At 35.7% G+C, this 16,337-nt stretch overlaps 1 protein-coding gene across 6 annotated transcripts in view; it reads left to right on the top strand.

Moving 5' to 3' along the window:
* pard3bb (par-3 family cell polarity regulator beta b) overlaps positions 1-16,337 on the top strand; it is a 257,492-nt gene that overhangs the window by 179,756 nt on the left and 61,399 nt on the right. For all 6 annotated transcript variants that reach the window (XR_003672664.1, XM_028436419.1, XM_028436418.1 and 3 more), the window contains one exon: positions 6,318-6,435. Coding sequence is in view for 5 of the 6 variants with exons in the window: in XM_028436419.1 (XP_028292220.1) it covers positions 6,318-6,435 (118 nt within the window). In the remaining variant the exon portion in view is untranslated. The remainder of the gene's footprint in view (positions 1-6,317; positions 6,436-16,337) is intronic.

Genomic DNA, 16,337 nt, shown 5'->3' with positions numbered 1-16,337 from the left:
TATGTGCGTTTTTCAAAGTTTTGTGCATTTTATAGTCAGTTTGTGAATTTTTGTTATTGCTTTGTGTATTTTTTTTGTCATTTTGTATATATTTTTTTTCACTTCACTATGTGTTTTTGTGTTTGTCTTGTGCGTTATTGGAGTCGACATGTGCATTTTTTGTCATTTTGTGTGTTTTGTTGAGTCGTTTTGTGAATTGTTGTTATTGCGTTGTGTATGTTTGTTGTCCTTTTGTACATTTTCATTCTATTTATGTGTTTTTTTGTGTTGATTTGGTGTGCGTTTGGAGTCAATATGTGCATTTTTGTTTGTCATGTTGTGTTTTTCCGAGTCATTTATTGTATGTTTATCGCTTTTCACTTTTTGTATTTAGTTTGTTTTATTTTTGTCATTTTGTCTATTTATGTTGTCATTTTCTACATGTTTTTCACTTTGTGTTTTTGTGTTTGTTTTTTTCTGTTATTGGTGTATTTATTTATTTTTTTTGTCTCTTTGTGTGTAAAATGTAAAAAGTGTTTCCAGAGATGTAATCCACAGTCTTGAAGCAGACTGACCTGTTATAGCTGTCATGTTAAAGTCAGTCACCTGTAGAGCTGCCTCTCTGTCTGTCACATGCACACACACACGCACACGCACACACACACACAAACACACACACACACACACACGCGCCAAAGCCACGTCTAAACAATGACATGCTTCCAACATTCACCAACAAACCGTGAGTGGGGGGGGTAGATTGTCTCTCTAATGATGTTCTGCCATCCTCCTCCTCCTCCTCTGCTACTCTGAGCGTCTCCTGTAACTGTTCACACAGACAGATGATGATGATGATGATGATGATGATGATGAATGTCAGGCAGTGGATGGAGCTCTAATTACTCCCTGTGTGTCAGCAGCACTGGATGAGTACCAGTGTCATGTCCTGTCAACAGCGTTAGAAAAACACACGTCACCTCCTGTTAGTGTGAGGAGGAAAAGGAGAAAGATGCTCCTCTTCCTCCTCCTCTTCCTCCTCCTCCTCCTCTTCCTCCTGCACCTGACCCACCTGTATCCACTGATGGACATCTTCAGTTGTCAGACTTCATTATGGAAGATGTCTGCTAATTATTAGAGCATTAATGTGTAAGCTGTGGGTGATGAGGAAGAGCAACAGGATTCTTTGGTGCAGTTTGTTAGTTTTGTGTTGGAGGTTTTATTTGAACGTGAACTTTGAAAAAGTGTTGCAAGTCCTGACAAAAAAAAGAGTAAATTCTAGGAAAGTAGATTTGTGTCTTTATTATTCAATTAAAAACACGTTTAAACCGGAATACATGTTTTAAATAAAAACACTTGTTAAAAGAAAACCCTTCACAATAAAAAAAAAAGTGTGTTTAATGCATTGGATTTATATAGGGCCTTAATATGGTGACTCAAGCACTTTACATGGCATTATTCTTTCACTCCACACTTAGTGGTGGTAAGCTACTGTTTTTTTTTTAATGAATTTTTGTAGTCATCTTTTGTGTTTTTTAAATAATTTTGTGTATTTTTGTTTTATTTTTGTATTTTAGTTTTATTTTGTGTATTTTTTGTCATTTCATGTATTTCTGTTTTATTTTTTGTGTTTTTATTATATTTTGTGTATTTTTGTTTTATTTTTTTGTATTTTTGTTTTATTTCCCGTGTTTTTGGAGTCATGTTGTGTTTTTTTTTTGTTTTATTTTGTACATTTTTGTTTTATTTTGTGTATTTGTATTTTGTTTTGTGTTTCTTTTGTTTCATTTTGTCTGTTTTTGGAGTCATTTTATGTTTTTCTTTAGTGATTGTTTTTCTTCAATGAATCATTTGTGTGTGTTTGATGTTGTTTTGTTTAGTTATGTTTTTGTCTATTTGTCCTGTGTGCTTTTGTCTAGTTCTTTTAGATTTTCTCATATTGTTCTTTTTTTCCATAAAGAAAACATCATCACACACACATGCAAACATCACACAGACATATTTCCCTTGTGTCACATATAAAGGAAGGCGATACATCACAAATGTACGAACACGTCGATCCTCAGACATGTTTCAGTCACGTTTATTGGAAAGCACCATCAACACTTTTCAATATTTTTCAGTTGAACCTTTTTATCACATATTTCATCTTTTTGTGACTAAACTATATCCTAGACATACAGAATACACAGCGAGCCCTTGTGTTTTTAAGTAAAACACTATTTTACTGATGTATTACTCATGCGACTGGATTCTGACACATCCTACATTACCTCATTAAAAATTAACGGCCAAGCTTTGTGACCTTTGACCCTTGTGCACATTCACAAAATGACTTCAAAGCAACCTTAAAAACCAGGCCCTGTCCTGTAAATATTCATAGATATTAATACAAACGATGCATTGCTTCAGCGTGGACACAGATATATTTAACGTCACGTTATTAATGGAACAGACGTCTCAATTATTAATGGTAGGAATATTAACAGACGGGACTGGTTTCCAGTTTCCAATTCAGATGTTAAACATTTATAGAATTATTATTGGGGGAGCGCAGGAGAGGAAGACATTGATCATCGTGTGTGTGTGTGCGTGTGTGCGTGCGTGTTAACACTAAGTGTGATTAATACTCTAATATACAAAATACTTTTTGCACATTATTCTTAAAAGTTAGCCATGAGCTGAAAAGAATAGTTGTGAATAATTACATGATAGTTTTTTTTTCCGTCACAGTTTGAACATCTCTATCGATGTTTAATCACCACACGTTGTTAAAAATGAAGTCATGTTGTCGGCTGCTTTTATAGTCCTGCTTTAATCAATAGTTCACGTCACTGTCTCTGAGTCCTGATTCCAGTTTCCACATGTGGTTTTTAAAGGTTTTTATTTCAAAAACGTACAGCGTGGATTCATCAAGTGATTTTTGTCATGTTTAAGCAGCATTTGTTTACCACACCTATGGTGTGTCCTGGAAAAAGAGACACGTAATGGCCACATGTGCACAAAATGTCAGAGGAATACAAAAATATGCAAAATAAATAATAAAAAAAAAAAACTAAAAATACACAAAACAACTGCAAAAATATACAAAACAACTGCAAAAATACACAAAACAGCAAAAAAAAAACAATCACAAAAATAAACAAAACAAAACAACTGCAAAATACACAAAACAACCGAAATAATACACAAGCAGCAAAAAAAAACAGCAAAAATTAACCAAACGACTGCAAAAATACACAAAACAACAGCAAAAATACACAAAACAGCAAAAAAAAAGTACAAAACAGTCACAAAAATACACTAAACATTTGCAAATTAAATAAAAACGACTGCAAAAATACACAAAACAACCGAAATATAACACAAGCAGCAAAAATGAACAAACAACTGAAAAAATTCACGAACACACATTATTCTTATGACAATAATGAAATTGTAAGGGTCGTGTAACACTGTGCTCACAGATTGAACGTCTCTGTCCATGTTTAATGACCACGCGTTGTTAGAGATGAAGTCACGTTGTCGGCTGTTTTTATAGCGCTGCTTGTTCTCCAGAGATAATCAATAGTTCACTTCCTCATCTCGCACTCATGGGCCTGGTTTTACATACAGTACATGTCTGTTTATCACGTTGATTTATTTCCCAGCCTGCCCCTCTTCTTTTTATGTGCGCTCATGAATTACATCAAGTGTGTGTCAGTGTGTGTATTTACGAGTGTGGACAGACAATAAATGTACAGTCTACATTTATCCATCGATAAACCAGAGCTGTGGTCCAGATGTAGGCTTAGTAACATGTTGATTAAAAAACATCTTTTATTATTTAAATTTAAACAATAAATGTCTTTGAAAATAAAATACACTAAATTACTCCATAAAACACACAAAATAGCAACAAAAATATTATTGTTATTATTGTTATTGTTATAATTGTTGCTGTTGTTGTTGTTATCAATATTATTAATTAAATTCAATTGGTCTAACTCTAAAAATGTGACCATCAGATCAGAGCGGCTCATTTTTGTCTCTGTATTAGAACATCAAACTTCCATTAATTAACTGTTTATCACTTTTTAACAATAAATAAGGGCCTGTCTGTGTTTCTGTTGTTTTGTGTTTTTTTTTTTGTCGTTTTCTTTGTTGTTTTTGTTTTTTATAGGAATACTTTGGTTTGGTTTGTGTATTTCTCTGTCATTTTATAATTCATTTTTTTCTTTGATCTATTTTTTGTTGTTGTTTTGAATGTTTTTATAGGTTTTTGTGTATTTTTGTTTTGCTTTTGTGTTTGTCATTTATGTATTTTACTTGCCGTCTTTAGAGTTTGAGTCATTTTTTAAAAATTTTATGTGAATGTTTTGATTTGTTTTGTAGAGTTATTCTATCTATTTTTTTTTACTAATTTTGTATCTTTATAAGGGTTTTTTGTGTATTGTTGTTTTGCTTTTGTGTTTCTATGTAATTTTGAAGTCATTTTGTGTATTTTTGTTGTACTTCTGTCTATTTTCATTCTTTTGCGTATTTTAGTTGCTGCCTTTACAGCTTTTAGAGTCATTTTGTGTATTTTTCTCTCATTTTGTGTTTTTGTCGTTAACTGGTTTTTGTGGGTCTTTCAGGAAAGGAACTAAAAGTCTGATAGATATAAAAAAAAAAAGAAGGTAAAGATAGATGTCAAGGTGATTTATAATAATACGTGTGTGCGTAATGTGTTGAATGCATTATACGCATGTGTGTTAGCATGTACGTGTGTGTGTGTTGGCGTTTACATGTGTGTGTGTTGGCGTATACGTGCGTGTGTGTTAGCGTGTACGCGGTGCATCTGCCCAGCAGTCAAACTTTCATCGTGTAAGACGCTGTGAGGAAACAGATGTTTCTCTGTTGGCTGATGTATCGCCTCCACAGCTGTCCTCAATGTGTTTTATATTACACACTTAGTTACAGTTACATGCAATTGAGTTATATACTGGACGTGGATTTAAAAAGATTCCAAAGATGAACAGAGACGATTTATCAAGCGTTTTTTGACACGTTTGGTTCACTGAGGAAACAATTCTCAGCAGCATTGATTTACCGTAACTGTAACTGTACCATTACTTAAGAAACTGTAATGACCACATGTGCAGAAAATGACTGAGATACACACAAAACAACTGCAAAAAACCACAAAACAACTGCAAAAAACCTCACAAAGCACCAAAAATAGACAAAACTGCAGAAAACACAAAACTGTCATTAAAAAAAACTACAAAACGACAGCAAAAATGCAAAAAATAACTACAAAAATACACAAAACGACTTCAAAACTACACAAAACAACTGCAAAACTACACAAAACAACTGCAAAAATACACAAAACAATTGCAAAAAACCACAAAACACCACCAAAAAAACTAAAATAGACAAAACTGCAAAAAACACAAAACTGTAATTTAAAAAATTACAAAACAGCAAAAATACTAAAAAACAACTGCAAAAACACAAAAAACAGCTGCAAAAATGCATAAAACAATTGCAAAAAACCACAAAACACCACCAAAAAAACAAAAATAGACAAAACTGCAAAAAACCCACAAAACTTTAATTTAAAAAAATTACAAAACGACAGCAAAAATTCAAAAAACAACTGCAAAACTACACAAAATAATTGCAGAAAAGCCCCCAAAAATAGACAAAACTGCAAAAAACCACAAAACTGTAATGAAAAAAAAACTACAAAACGACAGCAAAAATACAAAAAACCACTGCAATAATACACAACACGTAAGCAAAAATTCACCAAACAGTAAAAAATTAAAAAAATGTTTTTGAAAAATGACATAAATACAAACGTACTCCAAAAACACACAAGATGACAACAAATACACACAAAACAACAAACAAGATGAGAAAGAAATGGACAAAAACAGTGACATTACACTACATAACAGCAGAAATGGAAACAAGTACACAAAAAACATAAAAACATTACAGAAGATTTGCAGAAAAGTGCAACAAAACAGAAGTCGACAATATACACAAAATTAAAGGAACACGTACAAAACTATCAACAAAAACACACAAATATATTAAAAAACACAACAAAACATTTCTGCAAAGGACAGCAATTACACATAAACACAAGATGACTGTTAATATACACAAACATTTTAATGAGAATTGTAAATTTGTAGCACATATGGTTGATTTGTTGTGATTTTATTTCTCAAATGTTGAACTTTAGAGGCTTGTTGTAGCACCATCAGCCTGTTTTTACCTGGATCAACCCCTAATGATTGATAAACTATATCAACTGATCATTTCTGCTACTGTACAGCACTAAATGATGTTTCTGTGTTACACAGCATAGAGAGGATCCAGCAGCTGAGACGTGAATACCTCCATGCCAGGAGGGAGGGCATGGTTCCTCCCTATGAGGAGCTGGATCAGCGTCGGAGAGGAGCTGAGAACGAACCTCACAGGGTGAGAAATAGAAATAGACACTGTATCACAGCTCAGAGACAGATTATATATTTAGATTTATATTTTGGTTGTATTTACGTTGTGGTTTTGAATATTTTTCTGATATTTTTAAAGTTTTTTGTTTGTTCGTGTTCTGCTTTTTATGTTTTTATTGAATTGTGTCAATTTGTTGTTATTGTTTTGAGTCTTTTTGTTGTTGATTTTTAATTTTCTGTGGTTCTTTTGCTTTTTTCTTATTGTATTTTTATGTAATTTAGTTTTGTTTTTTAGTCATTTTGTGTATTTTTGGATATATTTTTGATATTTTTGTCTCATTTTATGTTATTGTTGTTGTTTTGTCATTTTTTTGGTTCTAATTGTCTATTTCTCTGTAATTTATATTTTTTGGAGTCATTTTGTGTATTTCATTTGAGGTTTTGAATATTTTTTTTTTTATAATTTTTTGTGTATTTTTTCTTGTGCTTTTGTGTTTTTTATGTGATTTTGTATGTTTTTAGAGTCATTTTGTATTTGTGTTTTTTGAGTCCTAAAACAATAGTAAATTAAATATGGATGGAAAATAAAAAAGAAATTTACACAAAAACCTAAATAATAAATGCTGCCTCAGAATAAAGCTCTACTACTTCACATCAGGTCAGAATCGGCTGCTCCGTCGTTTCAAGGAATAAAAATGTTCATAAAGGTACTTTTTGGGTGTTTTTAGATGAATTTGCATGTCTTTGTTTATTAGTTCACTGTGTGAAAACCCAGAAGCTCTTTTCTTTTGTTTGGCGAACCATCAATAGTATCACATGACGTCGCTCTCTGCAGCCAAATCTAAAATTTTGTTTGTGTTTATAAAGCAAAGAGGGATAGAAACGATATAATTTAATATTTCTAAACAAGCTCCTCTCGTCAGCGACAATGCATTTATTAATTAAAGCCGACGTGAGTGTTTACCTGACGCAGTGTTTGCTGAAAGGCTTTTTTTGAATGTCAAATCACAAAGTGAGAGAGAAAGTGATAAAAGGTAGAAGAGAGCTATTGGTTTTTCTCTTTCAGTGCTGAAGATGTGTTGTTTTTTAGGTTTTTAGGTTTTTTTTCCCCCCGTGGCTCCATTATCATTTCATTGATTCATGGTTATGGGTGCGCTGTCTCCAATAGCAAAATGATGTTTGCTTAAAAACAATTATCAGACAACAAAACACACAGCAACTTTGTTTCCAAGTGTGTGTGTGTGTGTGTGTGTGTGTGTGTGTGTGTGTGTGTGTGTGTGTGTGTGTGTGTGTGTGTGTGTGTGTGTGTGTGTGTGTGTGTGTGTGTGTGTGTGTGTGTGTGTGTGTGTGTGTGTGTGTGTGTGCGTGTGTGTGTGTGTGTGTGTGTGTGTGTGTGTGTGTGCGTTTCCGTGTATGTGTGTGTGTGTATTTTGGAAGACTTTCCCCCTGAGGACAGAGGAGCTAAATCAACAGGGTGCTGTGATGTTGTCACAGTTCCACACAAAGGCTAATATTCATATATACATATATATATATATATATATATGTATAGAGGCCATTTGTTACAGCGAGCGGTGTGTGTGACACAGACATTATGGAATTGAATCCTAATAAATGGCTTTTCTTTTTCCTCAGTTTAGAAAATAAATAATATGCAAAAGATCAACTTCCTCGTGTGTTCCTCAGGGGCCTTTTTTAGGCTCTTCTTTCTTTAACGTTTTTCATCTTGATGCTAAATTTAAGAACACATTCTAAATCAAGGGTCACCAACCTTTTTCTATTTTTCTGTAATTCATCTTTTTTCGAGTCATTTTGTGTATTTTTGTTGTGGTTTTGTTTATTATTCTGGGTTTTTTTTTACAATATATTTTGATTGTCGTTTGGTGTATTTCTCTGTAATTATTCATGTTTTTTGTTGCAATTTTGAAAATGTTTCTGATATTTTTTTGTGTATTTTTGTTGTGCTTTTGTGTTTTTATGTAATTTTGTTTGTTTTTAAATTGATTTTGTGTTTTTTTGGTTTTATTTTGTTTTTAAACATGTTTTGGTTGTCGTTTTGTGAATTTATCTGTAATTATTCATGTATTATGGAGTCATTTTGTGTATTTTTGTTGCCGTTTGAAATATATTTTTGATGTTATAGTTTTTTTGTGTATTTTTGCAGTGCTTTTACGTTTTTATGTAATTTTGTATGTTTTTAGGATTTATTTGGTGTATTTTCGTTGTTTTGTTTGCTTTTCAATTTTGTTTTTGTTTTTTTTTAATATGTTTTGCTTGTCGTTTTTTGTATTTCTCAGTAATTATTCATGTTTTTTTATTAGTCATTTTGTGCGTTTTCATTGTTTCTGATTGTTTTGTGTATTTTTGTTATGCTTTTTTTTTTGGATTGATATCGTGTGTTTTTGTTGTCGTTTTAATAATTTTTCTTTTTTATTATTATGTTTTGGTTGTGGTTTTGTGTTTTTCTCTGTAATTATTCATGTTTTTTGTAGTCATTTTGTGTATTTTTGTTGTTTCTGATGAAACTATAAAGGCTGGCATCACGTCAGCAGTGTGTGGAGGTGAGGAAGAGGAGGAATGTGTGTAGGTTTGTCTGCAAAGACATTTGTTTAGCCGTGGTGTGACAGGAAGGCAGTAAATGCCACGTCCTAATGCGATTGTGTAAAGTATTGTTTCCCTAATGATCACTTATGAAGCCAGGTTTAATGTTATCTTCATTTAGTCTCAAATAGCATCTTTAATTGTTTTGAAAATTAAAGACTTTATTGTGAAAGGACAACAGATGGTGTCAGACTTTAGATCTCCAAACAAACACAACTTAAATGTTTTATTTCTTTGAGGTTTGCTTTGATTGCTTTCACTCCATCATTTTCAGCACCTCATAAAACAACTGATAATCTATATTCTAGAGCAGGGATGCTGACGTCTGGTCCTGGAGATCCTCCGTCCTGCATGTTTTAGACGTCTGAACACCTGAATCTGATCTAGAGCTTTTGATTTAACGTGATTGTGGAAAATTGATGGAAAAAAAAGGAATCGTAGCAATTGCAATTTTAGTCTGTCCCTTTTCATTTAAAATAAGGCCACAACCTGACAGATTCATGTTTTGGAACATTATCACAAATTTACACCAGAAAACTAATGATTGATTGTCTAGAAAGTTTGACCAACGGACAAAGTGTTTCCAATTCTGCCAATAATCCTGTTTGAATTCTCTTGCTACGTGTTAAGGATCGAGTCGTGATCGTGTTATCCTGTGATTGAATAATTGATGCAGAGCTAAGTGTGTTTTTCATTGTGTTGTGATCAAACGTGAAAAAGCTCTGGAACAAAAACAGGTTTAGCTGATGGTGTATTAGCTTAAAGCCACACCGCGGACTTTAAATTAAATTAAAGAGTTATTTTAAATGATTCCTCAGACCAATGTCCAGCACTGACAGTATCAACGCCCCTAACAGGGCTTCCTTCTTTAAATACCGACTATGTAAGTTTGGAGAGACGGACCGTCTTTCACCAGGTCATGTGACCTGGTGAATGCCTGGAGAACGTTTCACTTTACGGCAGTCACGTGACCACAGGCTCGGATATATATAGTTCCCACGTGACGTCACAACATACGGGCATTTCCCGACCTGCCGCCATTGCTGTGGGCGGCTGAAACATGTTTAGCCTCTGTTTACAGCCAAAAGAGCACAACGTGGTAGTTTAGTGTTGTTAATGGTGCACTAATCACCGTGATAGTTCAGTTAAACGTGGATTCTTTAGTAAGGGAAGTCTGGGATAAGGATTGGCTCTCAGGGCTGGGTCGGTCAGGCTGGGGTGCGAAGCGGGGCTGGGCTCTCCCCGCCGCCGGAGACCTGGTGCTCGGCCCGCCTCGCCACGTCGGTAGCGCTCCCCTCCTACTCCCTGGTCTCGCCCCGTTTGCTTGGGATGGAGCTGACGGGCGATCCTTGTGCGCAGGGCGGTGTGCGGGGCCGTGTCTCGGCGGCAGCGACTCTGGACGCGCGCCAAGCCCTTCTCGCAATCTCCCTGTCCGCCACGCCGACCCCCAGCAAAAGGTGCCGATGACGGCAACAAGGCCAGGAAGTAGGGGGGGAGCGGCACTGACGCGGCGAGGAGGGCCGGGCCTCCAGCGGCGGCAGGGAGAGGAGGGAGGCAGTGACTGCACCAGGCCAGCCCCGTTTCGCACCCCGGCCCAACCGACTCAGCCCTTGAGCCAATCCTTATCCCTAAGTTCTGCATCAAAAGACAAGGGAGGCTGGTCCAACTGACTGATTTTTGATTTTTGCGACAGTGCTGCGGTGCTTCTGGCCACTAGGGGCGCTTGACGGGAAAGTTACAGGTCTAGCGCCCCTAGTGGCCAAATGTTACACACAGTGTTCCTTTAACTGGTGGTCAGTTTACCTGGTGACACATCACAGCAGAAGCATTAAATCACTTGGCTGTGTGGATTTTTTGCAAAACGTGAGGATGATTCTCCGGTTGGAGGTAATTAAAGGTTTCACAAATAATGTTGTGGGACCATATCACACATTCCCATGGAATTTTTCCATCAAACGGGTGGTTAAGGGTGTAAAATGTAGTTCTCAAGCCTATAAAATGTCAAATTAATAACAGTAGTTTACTTTATTAACCTTGTTTAACATGTTTGATTCAGTTTCAAGAACTTTAATAGCAAGTAAGGTCATCTAATCAGGGAAACATGATGAAATGGAAACCAAACAGAGTGTAAACTGACGCAGACGTGATGTGGAAATATAAAAAATCTGAAACAGAATTAGGTAAGTTTCCAAACAAAAATCAGAGGCTCTAAATAAGTACATCACCACGAATAATGAGTTTTTAAGGGGAAAAGTCACCTAATGCTATGACGGCTATTTATGCACAATGGACAAAAACATAACATTGTACAGTAGTAGAAAGGAAGCTAAGATACAGTTACAAAGGTTTAATAAAAGACTATCCTGGGATTTTCCCAAAAGCTATTGTGAGTCAAACAATGAAACACATGAATGTTGGATTGTGTTCAGAGAACTGCGTTAACCTTGAACTAACGTAGAAACAATCCCACAAACTCACGCTTTCTAAATAAGGAAAACTAATAGAAACAGAGAAACACTGAGGATCAACTACATCAAACCATAAAAGGAACGACTGGACAAAGTGGGAAAAGTGTTTCCATCAACAGGAAATGAAACCAGATCCTCTTACAGCTGCTAGAGGGCAACTCTGAGTCTGTGAGGATGAGTTAAATCTGTGTGTGGGATCCACTCAAACTATTCCATGTGTTTCCAACAACGTCCAAACTCTGCTTTTTAAAGGGATCCTCCACTGTTTTTACAAATATGGCCTAAAACCTTTGAAATGAACTTATTAGAAGATCTATACCTAACAAAACACATCATTTTGTATCATATTTGTTTCATAACTTTGAAAACTGGGACTACTTTACCCTGTTCACCGCCATGTTGAAATGACGTCACTGATGAAGCGATTCGCCTCTTTCAGCAGATTGAGTTCTATGGAGGATCATTTAGCAGCTTTTTCAGTCAAAATGACAATTTGTGCTGCTTTGAGTTGCTCTAAAAATCAGAAAAAGTTAAAAAAGTCAATGTAAACCTCTTTTGTTTACCAAAATTTGATTTTAAAAAAATCCATGAGCCAAAACAAAAACAAAATATACATATAAAAAGAGACACAGGCCCTTTGTTTGCTGTAATGATTTGGTGATTATTCTGTTGTGTTTTGTTCTATCATAGGGAATACTGTAGGTATCTGATTTTTTTTTTCTGGTGCTGGCAACAGATCTACTGTAAAAAGCATAACAAAAAAAACCTATAAAAAGGTACACAAAATGAATCCAAGAAACATTAAATAATACTGAGAAATACACGAAAAAAAAACATAAAATGAGAAAAAAATATACAAAATGACACAAAAGATGACAACAAATATATGCAAAAGAACGAAAATACACAAAATTACGTAATCAAGACGAAAAGCATAACAAAAATACACAAAAAACCTACAAAATCACCACCAAAAAACACAAAACAACAGAAATACAGACACAGGCTTTTTGTTTTTTCCCGTATTAAAGCTCTGATTGGTCATTATTCTGTTGTGTTTATATATCTTATATGTTTATCAGATTTATTATAGATTATTGAATAGAAGCAGTGGTGCTACCTTGAGTAGAGTGTGTAAATAGGAGTACAGGCTGGGGATTACACCCCCACCTCTCCACTAGTCAGAGTAGAGCAGTAAACCTTGTAGCTGAGTGGACGTCTTTGTTGGGCTCAGAGAGTTGTTTGTGTTCAATGAAACTCCTTTTTCTCTCTCAACATTCTCTTTATTTACACACTACAATACAGTATAGACTTGTTTATGTTCAGGGTCTTCCATTTTCTGTCCCTTTTCAATGTCTATTAAATGTGACATTGGTTTATGTGACGGTTTGTTCATTTTATGCCTACTATGTTTTTCAAGTGTTTGGACCAATAGAAAGGCATCCATGTGAATTCAGTAGGTAATCAGAACACTGAATGCACTAAAAGCTGAATATACTGTAGAAAGGAGAACCTGCACCTAACCTAATAAGGTCCTACTTTACCAAGCTCCGTTAATAATTCCATATCCGTACAACCATAAATCCACAGGAATAAACTCCGACATTCTGCTGATCGCTACATTCTGCACGGCTGGCCAATAGGAACGTAGCACGTTGTGCTAATCTGTAGGATTTAGGGATAGAGAGGCCCAATGTACGCTGAGGTACTCCATTACTGCACAGCTAGTGTAAGCAGTCACCTGGATACACACACTGAAGTATACCTCCAACTTTCCCAAGATGCATTTGGAACCTGAGACTAAATATCTCTGTTGATTCTCCACCTTTACTTTGAAAGTTCTGGAAACATTTGAAGTGAGAAAGTGACCAAGTAGAATATCAACATGTGCTCATTTCATCCATAAAACTCACGTAGACACATTTAATTCTGACATTCCGGAGATTTTCAGAGACCCTCCATTGTGCTGCTGACTAAACTTCCTGTTAACTTCAAAACAAGAGCCCTATTTACCAAAGGGTTTAAAAAAAACTAATGGAAGACAAGAAGAGATGCTTTTATTTTGAAAAGGGGATGTTTGATGTTTAGCTTGAAGCCTGTCCAAGGACAATTTTGCATTCTGCTCGCAATGCATCATGGGACGGTTAAGTATGACTAGTGTGCTCACCATGCATACTTAAAAAATATCCCCATATAGTATACATTCCAGTATTTCTTGTGTACTCAATCCTCCCTCTCTACTCAAGTACAAGCAGCGCAAGACTTTGTGCCAGACTGTACTTTGATCAATACTTTAAATTCAACATGAATTCACCCTAGATAAGTTAAAATAAAAAAATAGTTAAAATTAATTAAAAACATGTTCAGACAAGTATACACTGTGATTTTTGGCCCATTTTGAGCCGATTTTTGACCCGTGCGTCTATTTTCGGGATTGTGCGAGTCTCTGCTAGATTGTGTGTGTAGTATACATGGTGTAGTATACATGGTGTAGCATACATGGTGTAGCATACATGGTGTAGCATACATGGTGTAGTATACATGGTCTAGTATACATGGTCTAGTATACACGGTCTAGTATACACGGTCTAGTATACATGGTCTAGTATACATGGTGTAGTATACATGGTGTAGTATACATGGTGTAGCATACATGGTGTAGTATACATGGTCTAGTATACATGGTGTAGCATACACGTGTGTAGCATACATGTGTGTAGCATACATGTGTGTAGTATACATGGTGTAGTATACATGGTGTAGTATACATGGTGTAGTATACATGGGTGTAGTATACATGGTGTAGTATACATGGTGTAGTATACATGGGTGTAGTATACATGGTGTAGTATACATGTGTGTAGTATACATGGTGTAGTATACATGGTGTAGTATACATGGGTGTAGTATACATGGTGTAGTATACATGGTGTAGTATACATGGTGTAGTATACATGGGTGTAGTATACATGGTGTAGTATACATGGTGTAGTATACATGGTGTAGTATACATGGGTGTAGTATACATGGGTGTAGTATACATGTGTGTAGCATACATGTGTGTAATATACATGGTCTAGTATACATGGTCTAGTATACATGGTGTAGTATACATGGTGTAGCAGACATGGTGTAGTATACATGGTGTAGTATACATGGTGTAGCAGACATGGTGTAGTATACATGGTGTAGTATACATGGTGTAGTATACATGGATGGTGTAGCAGACATGGTGTAGTATACATGGTGTAGTATACATGGTGTAGCAGACATGGTGTAGCAGACATGGTGTAGTATACATGGTCTAGTATACATGGTGTAGCATACATGGTGTAGTATACATGGTCTAGTATACATGGTGTAGCATACATGGTGTAGCATACATGGTGTAGTATACATGGTGTAGCATACATGGTGTAGTATACATGGTCTAGTATACATGGTCTAGTATACATGGTGTAGTATACATGGTGTAGTATACATGGTGTAGCATACATGGTGTAGTATACATGGTCTAGTATACATGGTGTAATATACATGGTGTAGCATACATGTGTGTAGCATACATGTGTGTAGCATACATGGTGTAGTATACATGGTGTAGCATACATGGTGTAGTATACATGGTCTAGTATACATGGTGTAGTATACATGGTCTAGTATACATGGTGTAGTATACATGGTGTAGTATACATGGTGTAGTATACATATTGTAGTATACATGGTGTAGTATACATGGTGTAGTATACATGGTGTAGTATACATGGGTGTAGTATACATGGGTGTAGTATACATGGGTGTAGTATACATGGGTGTAGTATACATGGTGTAGTATACATGGGTGTAGTATACATGGGTGTAGTATACATGTGTGTAGCATACATGTGTGTAATATACATGGTCTAGTATACATGGTGTAGTATACATGGTGTAGCAGACATGGTGTAGTATACATGGTGTAGTATACATGGTGTAGCAGACATGGTGTAGTATACATGGTGTAGTATACATGGTGTAGCAGACATGGTGTGGTATACATGGTGTAGCAGACATGGTGTAGTATACATGGTGTAGTATACATGGTGTAGCAGACATGGTGTAGCAGACATGGTGTAGTATACATGGTCTAGTATACATGGTGTAGCATACATGGTGTAGTATACATGGTCTAGTATACATGGTGTAGCATACATGGTGTAGCATACATGGTGTAGTATACATGGTGTAGCATACATGGTGTAGTATACATGGTCTAGTATACATGGTCTAGTATGCATGGTGTAGTATACATGGTGTAGTATACATGGTGTAGGATACATGGTGTAGTATACATGGTCTAGTATACATGGTGTAATATACATGGTGTAGCATACATGTGTGTAGCATACATGTGTGTAGCATACATGGTGTAGCATACATGGTCTAGTATACATGGTGTAGTATACATGGTGTAGTATACATGGTGTAGTATACATATTGTAGTATACATGGGTGTAGTATACATGGTGTAGTATACATGGGTGTAGTATACATGGGTGTAGTATACATGGTGTAGTATACATGGTGTAGTATACATGGGTGTAGTATACATGTGTGTAGCATACATGTGTGTAATATACATGGTCTAGTATACATGGTGTAGTATACATGGTGTAGTATACATGGTGTAGTATACATGGTGTAGTATACATGGGTGTAATATACATGGTGTAGTATACATGGTGTAGTATACATGGTGTAGCAGACATGGTGTAGTATACATGGTGTAGCAGACATGGTGGAGTATACATGGTGTAGTATACATGGTGTAGTATACATGGTGTAGTATACATGGTGTAGCAGACATGGTGTAGTATAC

The sequence above is a fragment of the Gouania willdenowi genome, chromosome 21 (assembly GCF_900634775.1).
Source record: "Gouania willdenowi chromosome 21, fGouWil2.1, whole genome shotgun sequence".
In the NCBI taxonomy this organism is placed as follows: domain Eukaryota; kingdom Metazoa; phylum Chordata; class Actinopteri; order Blenniiformes; family Gobiesocidae; genus Gouania; species Gouania willdenowi.
This window is presented reverse-complemented; position numbering and strand designations above follow the sequence as displayed.